Genomic DNA, 15175 nt, shown 5'->3' with positions numbered 1-15175 from the left:
GACCATCTTAGACCGAACCATCTTAGACCGACGCAAATATGATTCATTTAAATTTAAATCATGCGGAAGAGTTCGTTCATTTAGATAGGATAGCTATTCGTGAACTGAAATGAAAAGGAAGCGGAATTAGTCTTTTTTCCGAGTAGTCGTTTTTCTTTACTTTATTGGATTTTCCAGTGGAGAGGGCGGGGAAGATTGGATCAAGCCAGCCCAATCGCCATTCCCAATTACAATACACACAACTTCAATTACAATATCCATACCTACTAACTTTCTTGATGTGTAACTTAGAGCATGCTGAACACGTGTAATAATACGTATAAAAAGGCCCTATCTCTATGCAGTTAGCCAATTATCACCATCCACGTTCCACAACGGATGTAGTAGATGCCAGAAAGCAAGAAAAAGATACACTTGATGCAAGGTGAACACGTAAAATAATACATATAAATAGGCATTATCACTGTGCAATTAGCCAAATATCACTATCCACATTCCACAAGGGGTAGTTGACGCCAAAAAGCAAGAAAAAGATATTCTTGATGCAAGGTAACACGTGTAATAATATGTACAAGAAGGCATTATCATTATGCAATTAGCCAATTATCACTTTCCACATTCCATGAGGGATGAAGTGGATGTCAAACATAAAGGTCGATTAGCCAATTGTACACCTGACGTAAGGTGAACACGTGTAATAACATGCATCACTTCGCAATTAGCCAATTAGCACTATCCACATATTCCAATCTTGTGATAAGATAAAAGGTGTAGAAGAAATTATAAAATATCTTATATGTATTATAATTAATTGATACATGATAAGTGTAATTGAATTTAATACAACCACCATTTACATAATAATAATTTAAAACAAATACATATATGTTATAATATTATTATTTATTATATAAATAATATGGTACTTTATATATTTTAAAATTTCTAGTGAAGTAGATGTCATAAAGGTCGATAAAGATAGACGAAGAATCTTAACCGAACGTTTCACTTCCAATTTTCGAGTAAGAAACCATTAAAAAATTCAAAATATCTAATGAGAAAAATAGCGGCGGCTTTCAATAGCTCTCGTGTAGCATGTTTCAATAAGACAAGAATAATAAATTGGAGAGTGATTTTGTTGTTACTTTATTAGTGTACCCATTTTACCTACTAGAAAAAGAAAGAATTATTACAATCTTATAATTGACAAATTACAAATATATTATAATTTGAGATCTGTTACAGCCTTATAATCAAACGGCCTACAAATATGTTATAGCATGGAGTCTACTAAAGAAACATATAATGATAGTATACTCCAAAGGTCTACTTAACACGTTTCGAAAATGTGTGCTGGAGGCAAACCTTTATCACAATATATCTAACTATCACTAATAGTTAAGGTGATATATCAGCTCTTATCTAAATTTACATTGGATATAGAGGATTTGCAAAGAATCTCGTAGAGGCTCGAAGTAACACCTTCAATATGTTGAAGTACCCTAATGGCACGTTGTGCAAACGGTTACCTTTATTTTATTGAATAATCAGTAAAATATAACCTTTTTTTTCCCAGTAGGATCTGTGAGTTTGAGAGCAAAGGGGGTTTGCTTGCTTTAGTTTAGACTGGTGTGTTTTAGGTAAGTTTGTTCTACTTTCTAACTGAATTAATTTTGGTTGGGATTGTAGCGTTTTGACGATTTCATTTTAAACTTTTTTAAAAACAAGTTTTCCATTTTAACCCTAACCGAACAAAAACCATTGGGTTTTCAGAATTTGGAATCAAACGGTAGCGAAAATTTGCTTCGGGTGGATTTTGATTCAAACCAAACCAAATTTCCAGATTTAAACTTATGTACCTACCAAACATTTGGATTATTTAAAACGGCGTTTATCCTTCTCAAACTTAGATTGTGACACTAGTAGATAATTCGGCAATTTTAAAAAAAATCAGTGCAAGTGATACAGACAGGCTTGATCAGGAATTTTAAATAATATACTTAATTAGGCATTAGCATGAGAAAAGCATGCCTTTTAACATATACGAGTGCTTTTGTATGGACCCCCACTCTTTATTACTATAAAACAATGTGTTCACTACTCATGCTAGGCAAACAAATTAACTCGTTGCCTTCTTATCTTCTTCTTCTTCTTCTTCCCAAAATGTCAAATTTCGATGAGAGTCAATGGATCGATAGCGTCCGTGGTATCCTCAAAAATGGGCTTGGAATTGATACTGATCTTCGTCCCAGCATATTCACCGTGCCCAAAACATTGATGTCTAGTGATCCTGATTCTTACACTCCACAACAACTTGCAATTGGTCCTTATCACTACTGGCGTCCTGGGCTCTATGAGATGGAGAGATACAAGCTCGCCGCAGCAATAAGAGCTGAAACCTACCTCCTTGGCAATCATAAGTTTGAGTATGTTGTTGATCAATTGGAAAAGCATGTCCTACGTATTCGAGCTTGTTACCAGAAGGTGTTGACTATCAGTAATGAGGCTCTAGCTTGGATGATGGCCATTGATGCATCATTCTTGCTTGAGTTTCTTATGGTCTACGCCATGAAAGAAGGTAAGGTGACTACAACTTACCCTTCAAAATCAATGTCACATTTGTCAGGGACCAAAGCTGCTCTTAACACGATTCTTAGAGATTTGGTGATGCTTGAGAATCAAATTCCCTTGTTTGTGTTGAGAAAAATGCTTGAGGTGGAATATTCATCTTTGGAAGCAGCTGATGAAATGTTGCAGGCAATGCTAATAGGATTCTGCGAAGAGCTTTCTCCTTTTAACATGATGAAGGACACGCCAGTGATCAATGTTTCAGAGTGTCAACATCTGCTAGATTATTTGTACAACACAATTGTGCCGAATGCTCAAGAAACAAAGGTAGAGATAACTGTGGTTGTTGAAGATCAAAGTGGAGAAGCCAAGCAATCGGCGACGATAGAGATAGATGCCGCCGCAGCCGGCGACCCAACTTCTGTTAAAAAATTGTTCAGTCTGATTTGGAAATATCTTTCAAAGGTCAATTTTGTCAAAAGGTTGCCATGGGGAAAGCTTTCTAAGGCTCTTCCCGGGATTTCGCTCATAGTACAGATGATTCAACAAATGATTCCAGGGAAAAATGGAAAAGAGAAGTCAGATGATGATAGTGACATGAACAAGCCACCGCTAATGGAAGAAATCACAATCCCTTCAGTCACTGAGCTTGCCGATTCCCTGGTTCATTTTACAGCCACTACAGGGGACATCTCAACCGTCCGTTTCGACGCAAAGAAGCGGACAATACACCTCCCCACCATCAGTTTTGATGTTAACACAGAGGTGATCTTGAGAAACTTGGTGGCATACGAAGCATCATATGCATCCGGACCGCTGGTTTTTACTCGTTACACTGAGTTGATGAATGGGATTATTGATTCTGAGGAGGATGTGAAGTTACTTAGGGAAAAAGGGATCATTTTGAACAGATTGAAGAGTGACGCAGAGGTTGCGAATTTGTGGAATGGGATGAGCAAATCAATTAGGTTGACGAAAGTGCCCCACATTGATAAAGCTATTGAAGGTGTTAACAAGTATTACAACAGACAATGGAATGTTAAGTTTCGGAAAAATATGAGGGCTTATGTGTTTGGTTCTTGGAAATGTCTTACATTTCTAGCTGCCATTACGCTCTTGTTCTTGACGATGGTGCAATCTTTCTGCTCAGTCTATAATTGTCGCAAATTCAAGTTCGTCTCAGGCTCTAGCTCAGCTGGCTGATTGGCTTGACTCGAGAAATAAACTAAAGGGGGGGGGGGGGGGTTAATTTTGTTTTATTTTACTTTATTGTATTTTGCGTGTCCGTGGGATTTACTAGTAATGTACATTTTTCTCCTCCGGGGGATTCTAGTTTTGCAATAATGATTCTTGGAATTTGCCCTAATATGCATGTTTGCTTGAGAAATTTTAAAATGTAACAGAAATACTCTAGTTAGTTAATATATGTGTGACATATATAGTTTTATTAAAAATAATTATTAATTACGTTGTGATTTCAAAATAAATACACAGATGCTAAACTCATTAATTGGTTAACGTATTCTAAAATATCTCAACTTTGTTTATAAATATCCCATTTGGCTTCTTTAATGGAACCTAAGGCTTTTCCTTTCATGGTTGTCGCTTTCTTTGAAAAATGATTCCAGTAGTCCCACTAATTGACAAGTAATGAGCGTAATCGTCAATTGATAGTATCGTCATATGGCGTTAAATTGGGACCATATTGTATATGTAATTGTACTTTATTATTGGGTGTGAGTGTGACAAAAAGAAAAGTTTCGTTATGTGGTTTCTTCTCCTAGGGCGAATGTAGATCTATAATGATCCCTGAAGTTGTATTAATTTGTAAAGGTGTGTACTTTCCAGAATGAATCCAACGGTTGAGAATTAATATTAAATAAAAATACAAAAAAGGGGCACCTTGTAATGCCCTAGCAATTTTATCTTCTTCAAATCCCCAATTTTCTCTTATTCAATTTCTTTCCTCAACACTTGAAATCGCATCTCTCTTCCTCAAATTCCTAATTTCTCTGTTCAATTTCTTTACTAATCACATAAAATTAAAGACATCATCTCGCTCACATCAAACAACCAATCCAATCCATCAACTTGTTAATATAAATATATTCATAATATTGATTTTGATGATAACAAATTAGATTAAGAATGTTAGAGTTTTTGAAATTAGATAATTTCTTAGGTTGTATGATGTTTTGAACAAAATCAAGTTTCTGGAAATAAACGGGTAATCGCTAAACTTAAAAACAGCAAATCGATGACATTTGGTTGAGTTACTAACAACTTTCGAAAATTAACGGTTAACTATTAATAAAAAGACGGCTAACCGAGCGTATGGAAAGCATTACACAAAGGAATATGATACCATTATATCTTATTCTAGTGGTCAAAATTATTGATGTATAGGGCATCGGTTTTATGAGACCTTTCCTCATTCTTTTAGCCTTCAATACAAATTAGTTGCTGTCAGCTACATATCTAAGTGGGTAGAAGTAATTCTGTAAAGAACCAATGACCACAAAATAGTGATGGGATTTTTCAAGGGCAACATATTTTGCATTTTGGGTTCCCTCAGGCCATAATCAGTTATGGTGGTACTCACTTTTGTAACAAATCATTCAAAATGCTTTTGGCAAAGTACTCTATCACATACAAAGTGGCTTCCTTATATCATCCACAAACCAGTGGCTAAGTCAAGATCTCCAATATCAAATAGTTCGAAAAGAAGATTACAACTGGTAAAACTTTAGGAAGTTCTCAATGATGCATATGAAAATGCTAGGAATCACAAGTAATGGATAAAAGCCTTTCATGACAAAAATATCATGCGAAAATCTTTTATACCAGGTCAAAAAGTGCTTTTATTCGATTCTCACTTGCATCTATTCCCTAGTAAATTACCCTCTCGATGATCTAATCATTTTATTGTTCTCACTATTTTTCCACACAGGGCCATTGAAATTGAGGATCCAAAGACTGATGTCACTTTTAAAGTTGATGATCAAATATGAAAGTCATATCTCGAGTACTAACCACATGTAGAAAACACCAAAAATAAGTTTGAGTGACCCGCCACATCTTGATTGAGTCTTTTCTTTGGTGATTTAACTTTTTGTCATTTCATTTTGCTAATTAAATTGTTTCTCACTAAAGTGCGTCTATTTAACAAATTATTTTATTTTATCACTTATATTATACGTCATGAGTACCTTAATGAGGCAAATACTCTTCAACCACCTTAATCAAATCATATCATGTTTGGAATCTACAATCACTAGTATTAGTATCCCATTTAGAAAAGTTAAAACGACAACTCATGGAAATAGAAGATGGTATTCATGATACCCAATGAGAACTTGATGTAAAGTCAATAAAGGGACGATGGTGAGTTAACATCCGATATTTTACATTGTGTTTTTATTTTGCCGTTTGCTTTCACGTGTGCCTTGTTTTTGCTAGATTAATTCTTTTGTTTGGTGTTTTGTCATTTGTTACCCCAGTTAAGTAGCAAATAACGATAGTTCGTGACTATTAAATAATGGTAATATAAATATTTTCTTATGTTATGATATTCAGGTGATGTCTTCTAAAGTCTAATTCTTTCCTTTCAGACATTAAGGATAATATTTCATTCTGATTGGGGGGAGGAAATAATTGACTGTTGTGGAATAATTGATTGTTGTGTCATTAGACTTTTACTAACCTTTTCTAAATTTTTAAGTTGAAGATGTTCGAATATGAAATTTAGATACTCTAGAAATTCATCTTTGTAGTCTTGGAGTTTAGTTTTAATAATAATAATAATAATAATAATAATAATAATAAAAATAATAAAAAAAATAAAAAAAATAAATAAATAAACTAAGGCATTTTGTGAGATCTTTTGACATTGGATGACATGAAGACTTCTAAATTTTAGTATTTGTATTATCTTTGGTTTTGAGTTATGTTACACCAGGTTTGCCACTTTGCATATTGATGTTGGTGACAGGTTTGCCACTTTTACTAGCCTACATTACGTCCTAGTAAAAGTTCTTCTTGATTTTACGAAACTATAGTCTGAAGTTGGTAATATGGACTGAAAGATGTGGGGATACATAAAAAAAAACGAATAATATTGGTTTGACTAGTAATTCATTTGACTTGAAATTGTATATTTTTTTTCTAAACTATGGACATTATTCCTTCATCTTAGTGAGAGTGTGTGATATTGCTTTTCTATTATTTTCTCTTAATCTACCATTCTTCGGAGAGTTAAGAGTGACTTTTTTTGGTGTTTACATTCTTTTAAGAGAGTCATTCTTACCGGTGAGAATTTGAGGTTTGGTATATCATTCTTGAAAGTGGCTTGATTAATATAGCTTTGATAACTAATCATTTTGCATGAGTTTTTTCAACTGATTTGTTTAAATGATTGATGTGAGAGTGATATTTTCACAACCTGAGATAATGCTTATATTTTTGTTTGATTGTTGTCATTAATCTGATTAAAAAGTCAACAAAATGGCCTTTAAAAAAAAGGGAGATTTCAATTCAAGTTTGAATTTCACTAGATATTATTGCTTAATTTATCAAGGACTAGCAATAAGCTGGTTAGCGGATGTATTGAGCGCTGGAGAATGCAATTATATAAAGGGTAATTTTTTTTTATTTTATGTATTTAAAACCTTTAAACTTTGATTATGTGTGTTTTGTTACAATTTGAGTAATTTATTTATATCAAGGGTATTTTGGTTATCTTCTAATTAAAGAGAGGTCGGACAACAAAACGGATAGTATTTTTAAGGTTAGAATAACTAAAAACCTTAGGAAGGGCATAAAGAGCTAAATCATAATTTTAGAAATTGGGTAGAGTCCACTAGTGTGGCATTGACTGATGATATGACATTGATTGATGACATGACAACATTGATCGATGATGTGACAGCATCTTATTAAACAAAAAATATTGATGTGGTGTCTACTGATGATGTGGTATTGATTGTTGATGTGGCAACACATTATTGGATCGAAAAATTGACTTTTGTGTTGAATGCTAACATGACAGCATATTAGTGGACCAAAACACGCGTATGATAGTGCACATACACGAAATGACAACCCTGATGATGTGCTCCATCCAATCTAGCTTGCCACATGGCGCAATCTTGAATGTCCGAATTGTTTTCATTCAATGACCATAATTACCCGCTGTATCTATAAATATGGGACTTCGCCCCAGTTCGATAGCTCTGAATCCAAATTTAAACTCCATTTTTTTTCTAAATCTTACTGTATCTTGTATTTTTCTATGTATTTTATAAAATTATTATTTTACCCTAGTTAAAAATAAGTAGCTAATTTAATTTTAAGCTTGGGTTGAAGGAGAAGCCTTAACATGATTCATGGGCTTAATTTAGTAAGTTTACGTTTTCTTCTCTAAATTACTTAAGTTGTTTTGGTTCATTGTTGATAGACCATTACAATCTTATATAGATTTTGCATTGTATACCTGCTCTCTAGTATAAGATCATTATTGTTTCGCACAATGATCACTTTACACTATATTTATTTGTGAGAAACTCTTCTTTATTATTTGTGGTTTGTCTTGAATCAATGTTGACAAAGAATTCATCTAAGTTATTTAGTGGACAGTCTTGCCACATTGTCGATAGTAGGATTGTTATCACCTAGCACAATGTGCACTGAATACTGCATTTAACAAAAGATTATTTTCCTTCGGCACAATAAGTGCTTGGTACTATATTTACTATAATGAGGACAATGACGAATGGAAATACTTCCTAATCAATTAATTGGAACTAAAAAGGAATATTAAGCCTATGGTGAAATGTTGAGTATTAATCCAAAAACCCAAGCAATTCAATTTAAATTGTTTCATTTTTAATTCATTCTTACCATTTTATTTTAAATCTTGTAATACAAAAAATCACGTGTAATCAACTCTAAAACAAACTTCAAAAATTAACCTTACACATAATTAAATCTACTTGCTCATAGGATCGACACTCGTCACTATTAATCTATACTACAATAGATTTGCGTGTTTGCGAGTATAATAAATTTACACAACAATCACCCTATAGCAGAATAAACTTTGGTAAGTAATAAAATTGGTGTACTATTCGTCTTGCTCGAACATGGGTATCTGATTATAATTAATAATGCATCCATCAAACTGAGTAAACTATGGCCAACTGTGGAATCATCTAGCTAATCAAATTTTAGTAGTGGAAAACTATCCTTGGGCCACGCCTTGGGCCACGCCTTGTTGAAATCCGTGAAGTTTACACACATTCTCCATTTCCTATTGGTCTTCTTCTTTATAATCATGTTAGAGATCTAAACAAAATAGTTCACTTATTTGATGGATCCTACTTTCAATAGTTTCTCGACTTCAATGTTAATGGCATCATATCTCTCTCGATTAAAGCATATTCTTTTCTTCTTTATAGCTTGATATTCCTGCTTACTACTAGATTATAATAAACTAGCTTAGGGTCAATTCTCGATATATCCTGTACGACCAGGTGAAGACATCGGCATACGTTGGCAAACATTCTACTAGCCTCATTCTTAGTTCCTTCCTTAACCTCGATTCAATCTTTACCGCTTTCTTAAGGTTATTTTATTTTATGCTTATTGTCTCTAGGTCTTCGTCCAACCTCTACCTTCCCTTTCTTGAATCTTCTCAAGTACAAGCGAGGTTATTTGTATGTTTTCCTTGGCCACCATCATGTAACACCTTATGGCAATTCTCTAGTCTCCCTTTACTACTCCCACTACCTCATTAATTTAATATTTGAGTGCTAAGTAAAAGGTGGACATGACAAATTGGCTAATCCTTAGAAAAGGCCTCCAAAAATCATCTAGTCGGGGCTATCTTCCTCAGCAACTAAAAAGTTTAACATTATTGTCTTCATAAACGATCTTAAACTGATTGTCACTAGCAGTTCTACTACTCCTAGGAGCATCAATCTCCCATCCTCGAATCTTTTTAAAGAGATGCCAATATGCTCTAGTCCTAAATCTATTATTCCCATTCGTCTAGGGTGGCTTTAAAAAGAATATTCACTGAGCTACCTGAATCTACAAGGATCTTGTAAAACTCTTTGTTGGTCATGTTTGCTTTTATCACCAGAGCATACTCATATGGATAACGCAGAACTTCCTTATCATCTTTTGTTCATATAATCAGGACCTGTCTGATTCTTGCTCGTTTCGCTACCGTTATGTTAAAAAGTAGAATGCAACAGGTCAGTGTATAACTCCCATAATTTTTCCATGCCTTATTTGAATCTCTTGCTAAGGTAGGTTCTTCTGCAATGACATCGACCATTGTCTACTCGCAAATCATGTGACTTGCATTCTCCTCCTCTACTGTATGTGGTTGATTTGAGATGGGACAAGCATTGTTAATGTACTTATCTAAAAAATGATTCCTTACCAAACCTTCTACTTGATTCCTTATGTCACGATATTCAGCCCCAGTGTGGCCTTGAATGTCATGGAACTCATAAAATATGCTTTTATCCTGCTTATTCATCTCTTTTACAAGTGGTGGAAAAGAATACAACGAACTTCGATCCTTAATTGCATGAAACAATTCCTCCAACGAGACCCTCAGCAGTGTATATCGTCCTTAAGTAGCACTCTTGTCAATCATCTACATCGTTCTATCCTTTGGAAAATTACTTGAAATGTGAGCTGTTTATTATGGGTGGGATGGCAATGAGCACCACCTACTGGAAGTTTGCCATTATCAAACCACAATTGCACAAAATTTAAATTACCAAACCCTTACACAACTGCTGCGGGTTTTAGTTTTTTTTTTTAAGAGAACACGCCCACTACGAACTTTGATAGTTATAAAACCCACAATAGTGCCTGATGACTTTTTTACAAATTCTCACATTTAAAATTACAAATGTTGAAATATACTTTTTGTAAAACCTAAAAATTTAAATTATATAACTCAATATGTAAGTTTAAAACAATAACCTAAAATTTCACATAAAATACTCAATAGTAAATCTAACCAATGTAAATGGAAAATTAATATTTTAACATCAATCTGAAAAAAAAAAAGTCATGCACCAATTCTCAATCCAACATCATCTCTCAAATTTAAGTATGAAATACAGAAGTCCATCAAACTACAAAAGTGCTTTCAATTAAAAAAAAGGAAAAAAAATAAAAGCTAGTATCTAAAAGTAACAACACAATCATGCAAAAGTATCACCACTACACCAACAACAATTGTGATCCAATATTTCATTCCATACAAGCTCTAAGAGTTAAAGATCTTCATTTCATTCACCACCATTATCATCCATCCAATATAATTCCTACAATAATGATTTAAAGATGGTAGAATTTAAGTTTTCTTTCCTAAGAAAACCAAACCAATGTATCCATGCAAAAGATGCCAGATCGAAGGGAAGCATCCAATGTCCTGTTCACATATGCCAAGGAGATCCTGTTCAGCTAGATTCATTGGTGTAATCAATGCTCTAGAAATTGGAGAAGAGTCTCTGAGGTAGGTTTCTGATGACTATGATGCAGTCAAATGGGTAATCCAAAAGACAGATCCAATAGAATTTGGACCCATAGAGAAAGCTATCAACTGGAACAATATCAATGCTTTAGAACAAAATAAAGCATTGGATGAAATTATTTATGTTATGGAAACTCTCATAACAGACTTCTTTGGATCTGGACTAAGATAAACACAGTTGGTAGAAAAAACAATTCCTCCAGAACAAATACTGTGATGTTCGAAAGCTTAAAAAATACTATATGGAACAAGAACGACTTTTCTATATCTTTTTGAAGCCAACAGATATAGTACATAGAACGTTTGTTCTTAACATGCCTAGACTAGTAGTAGAAATGATGGAAGCTAAGTTTAAAATTGATGCAATGACATATCTGACAAACTACAACTTAGCTTGATTGGACCAGATAGCTATAGAACTGATCTAGAATCATTGGAGGAACCAAGACCTCAAGAAGCACATGAAGCAGATAGAGAAAACCTTTCTGTCCAAATACTGCAATGACAAACCCCATAAATTTGGTTCCATAAAATCTGTTGTTCTTTTTCGTTAGCCAAAACTCAAGTCTATGTATAAGTCTTCCAAAATTATTGTACAGTTTATCTCTTCTAGTTTTAAAGAAACTTATCTTCATATTCTCTCTCCTCAATAGATCAAGAGATACAGGATTAAGATACAGACGATTGCATCTTGGTCCAATCAGACTTGGAATTTAGCTTTTATTTCTCACAGGAAAAAATGTCACTTGTTTTCTTACCATTCTTGATACAAGATGGCAAACTTTTGAAAAAACCTTGATCTCAGCCGTTAAAGTGGGAATTAACCAAGGACATGTAGTTGTAGGTGGAACCAAACTTTACCTTTGACTTACACAAGCCAACCATTCCAGAAACCATCAAAGTGTTAGTCGAGATAAATGGATTAACCATGAAACCAAATGAATTAGCTCTTACAGTACTTCATACCATGACCTATAAAGTCCAAACCCACATGTTTTCCATGAGCCATAACAATCTTCCTATCACCATATTTACTGTTGGAGAAAGAAGAATCATCCAACCTAGAACTTTCAAATAAAACCAACTGAGCTTTCCACCGCATTGGATAAATGAGTACGAGCAGAATAACAAGCCCTTGGAATTTCGCGAAGCTCCCAAAGTAGACAGGCTAAAAGATGGCATAATTTCAGTTTCTTTTCCTAAGGAAACCATACTAATGTATCCATGCAAAAAATGCTAGATTAAAGGGAAGCATCCAATGTCCTATTCATATATGCCAAGGAGATCTTGTTTAGCCAGATTCATTAGTGTAATCAACACTCTAGAAAATTGGAGAAGAGTCTTTGAAGCGGGTTTCTGATGACTATACTGCAGTCAAATAGATAATCCAAAAGACAGATCCAACATAATTTGGACCCATAGATAAAGCTATCAACTGGAATAATATCAATGCTTTATAACAAAATAAAGCATTGAATGAAATTATTTCTCTTTAGTAGCAACTTACCGTCCAAGTACAGGAGTTAAAGAAGCAGGTTAAGAGGGCTAGAAAAGTTCAGAGGCTTACAAGCAAACAATTGTCAGAATGGCATGATTAATCACCCATAAGAATAATAATGCTTACTTGGACATGAGCAGCTAGTGAAGAAGAAATGAAGAGAGCCGTACAATGCTACCAAGATTACAACAAAATAAAACTTCCAAACCAGCTTATGTATGGGAAGAGAACTCATCTGACAACGACACCAAAGCATTTTGGAGAAGCTATGAAATGCCACCAGTGCAACCCTGGCCAGTAATGGCTATTGGGGGGGGGGGAAGATTCAGATAGTTCTACTAGATCTAACCAAACTATTGAATCATTCAATTCTTATAAAAGACCAATCATGGTGGAAGGAATGCCTTGTTACCCTACCAATCCAACTTATATGGACATAAGGAGAAGGTTCAGTGGACCATCTACATTTGAGACAGGCCAACACTCAGGAGTAGCGTCATTAAATCCTCCATAAAGGCAACCCCAATAATCTCAGCAAGAACAACAACCAGAATAAATAAGTGAAGAAGAGAACAAGGCCAAAAATAGGAAACGAGAGTCTAAATCTCACATTCTCCTCAAGGAAAATTCTATTGGAACATTGATAATGTCAAACCAAAAGATATGATTGCCTGTGTTGAACAGATGATAACTTGGTGTGAAGGAGAATGCCAAAGAGCACCACAACTAACCAAAAGAGTAGCTATGCAAATGCTAGTCTTAGGCTTTACTGGATCACTTAGGCGATGGTAGACTAGCATGTTAACACCAATCCAATGTGAATACATCCTGTCAAGACCAAATCCCAGTACTGCTGTTATAGAAACTCTCATAACAGACTTCTTTGGATATAGACTAAGAGAAAGACAATTGGCAGAAAAATAATTCCTCCAGAACAAATGCTGTAAGGTTCGAAAGCTTGAAGAATACTATATGGAACAAGAACGACTTTACTATATCTTTCTGAAACCAACATATATAGTACACAGAACGTTTGTTCTTAATATGCCTAGACTGGTAGCAGAAATGATGGAAGCCAAGTTCAAAGCTGATGCAGTAACATATCTGACAAACTACAACTTAGCTCAATTGTACCAAATAGCTACAGAACTGATCCATAATCATTGCAGGAACCAAGACCTCAAGAAGCACATGAAGCAGATAGAGAAAACCTCTCTGTCCAAATACTGCAATAACAAACCCAATAAATTTGGTTGCCATGAAACATGCAACTTCTGTTCATGTTTGAAGAAGTTTCAAGGCAAGAAAAGGAAAGCTTGAAGACCATACAAAAGCAAAAAACACCGCTTTCTGAAGAAAAGAAAATTTCAGAAAAAGTCAGGCAGATGTTTTATTTATGGCAAGAAATGACATTATGCAAAGCATTGCAAATCCAAGAAAAGAATTCCGACCAAGCTTCTTCAACTCATTGAAGACCCAGACTTAGATAGTGAATACTATGAATGGTCTGACAATCTAGAGCAGGCATTACTTGCAATTGACTCACAGTCTCAAGAGTCTGATACATCCAGCGAGTCAGATAAGCTAGAAGAATCTTCAGATAATGAACAAGTTTTAAATATTTTTGAAGAACAGCCTATTGATTTAACAATGTAGTCATCACCAGCATTCAAATCAGTTCGAGGTAAGTTATATCAAAGGGGAATCCAACACAATTGTGGACTTTCTCTCAAGACCAATCATGGCAAGTTTTCCAACATGGTACAACAAGTCTTCAAAAAAACTTTTGGAGTGGTATCAGTTACCAGCTTCAGTAAAGTCACCTCATTCTTAATCTAGTAGAAGGTTACCACCAACTTTGTTTTAAAGTGTAAGAACTTCTCTCCAACCTTCCTTTCTGAATGCATATGGATACTATCTATCAGTACCCAAACTCTCCATTTTGTATCATCAGAGTTGGCTAGATAATTCAAATGATTCGTGACTTTGTCAAAAATCAACTTCTTGATGTATGCTGGAAGTTTCTCAATGATTTTAGAAGGGCTGTAGGAAAATTATTCTTCAAACCATGTTGGTGGTAACCTTCTACTAAATTCTGGAAGAGGTGACTTTACTAAAGCTGGTAATTGATACCACTTCAAAGGTTTCTTTAAAGACTTGTTGCACTATATTGGAAATATTGTCATGACTGGCCTTAAGAGAAAGTTCGCAATTGTGTTGGATTCCCTTTTGATATGCTTTACCTCGAACATAAATCTTGATAGAGACTCAGACCATCGTGCTAGTTGAGGATCTGGAATTTCTCATTATTTTCTCATGAGTAGTCCTTAAAGATACTTATGATCTGTTTCGATCACAAAGGGAGTAAGAGAAACAAATAATTAGAACTTCTTGATTCCTTTTATTACTGCTAGCACTTATTTCTTTGAGGATAGGTAGTGATGCTGAGCTTCACTGAGCTGTCCAGATTTATAGCCACGGACTTTCATGTTTCCATTGAATTCTTCAATAAATATCACACCCCAATAATGATCACTATGCATCTGTTTGTA

At 34.5% G+C, this 15175-nt stretch overlaps 1 protein-coding gene across 1 annotated transcript; it reads left to right on the top strand.

Annotated features, from left to right (window-relative positions):
- The first annotated feature begins 2163 nt into the window (after positions 1-2163).
- LOC18035761 (putative UPF0481 protein At3g02645) lies at positions 2164-3771 on the top strand. Its single transcript, XM_006427452.2, has one exon. It carries the CDS (start codon positions 2164-2166, stop codon positions 3769-3771), a length of 1608 nt encoding a protein of 535 aa, XP_006427515.1.
- Positions 3772-15175: the final 11404 nt, after the last annotated feature.

Source organism: Citrus clementina, unplaced genomic scaffold (genome assembly GCF_000493195.1).
Source record: "Citrus clementina cultivar Clemenules unplaced genomic scaffold, Citrus_clementina_v1.0 scaffold_7, whole genome shotgun sequence".
NCBI classification, from domain to species: domain Eukaryota; kingdom Viridiplantae; phylum Streptophyta; class Magnoliopsida; order Sapindales; family Rutaceae; genus Citrus; species Citrus x clementina.
The sequence above is the reverse complement of the archived record's forward strand: the minus strand, read 5'-3'. Positions and strand labels throughout refer to the sequence as shown.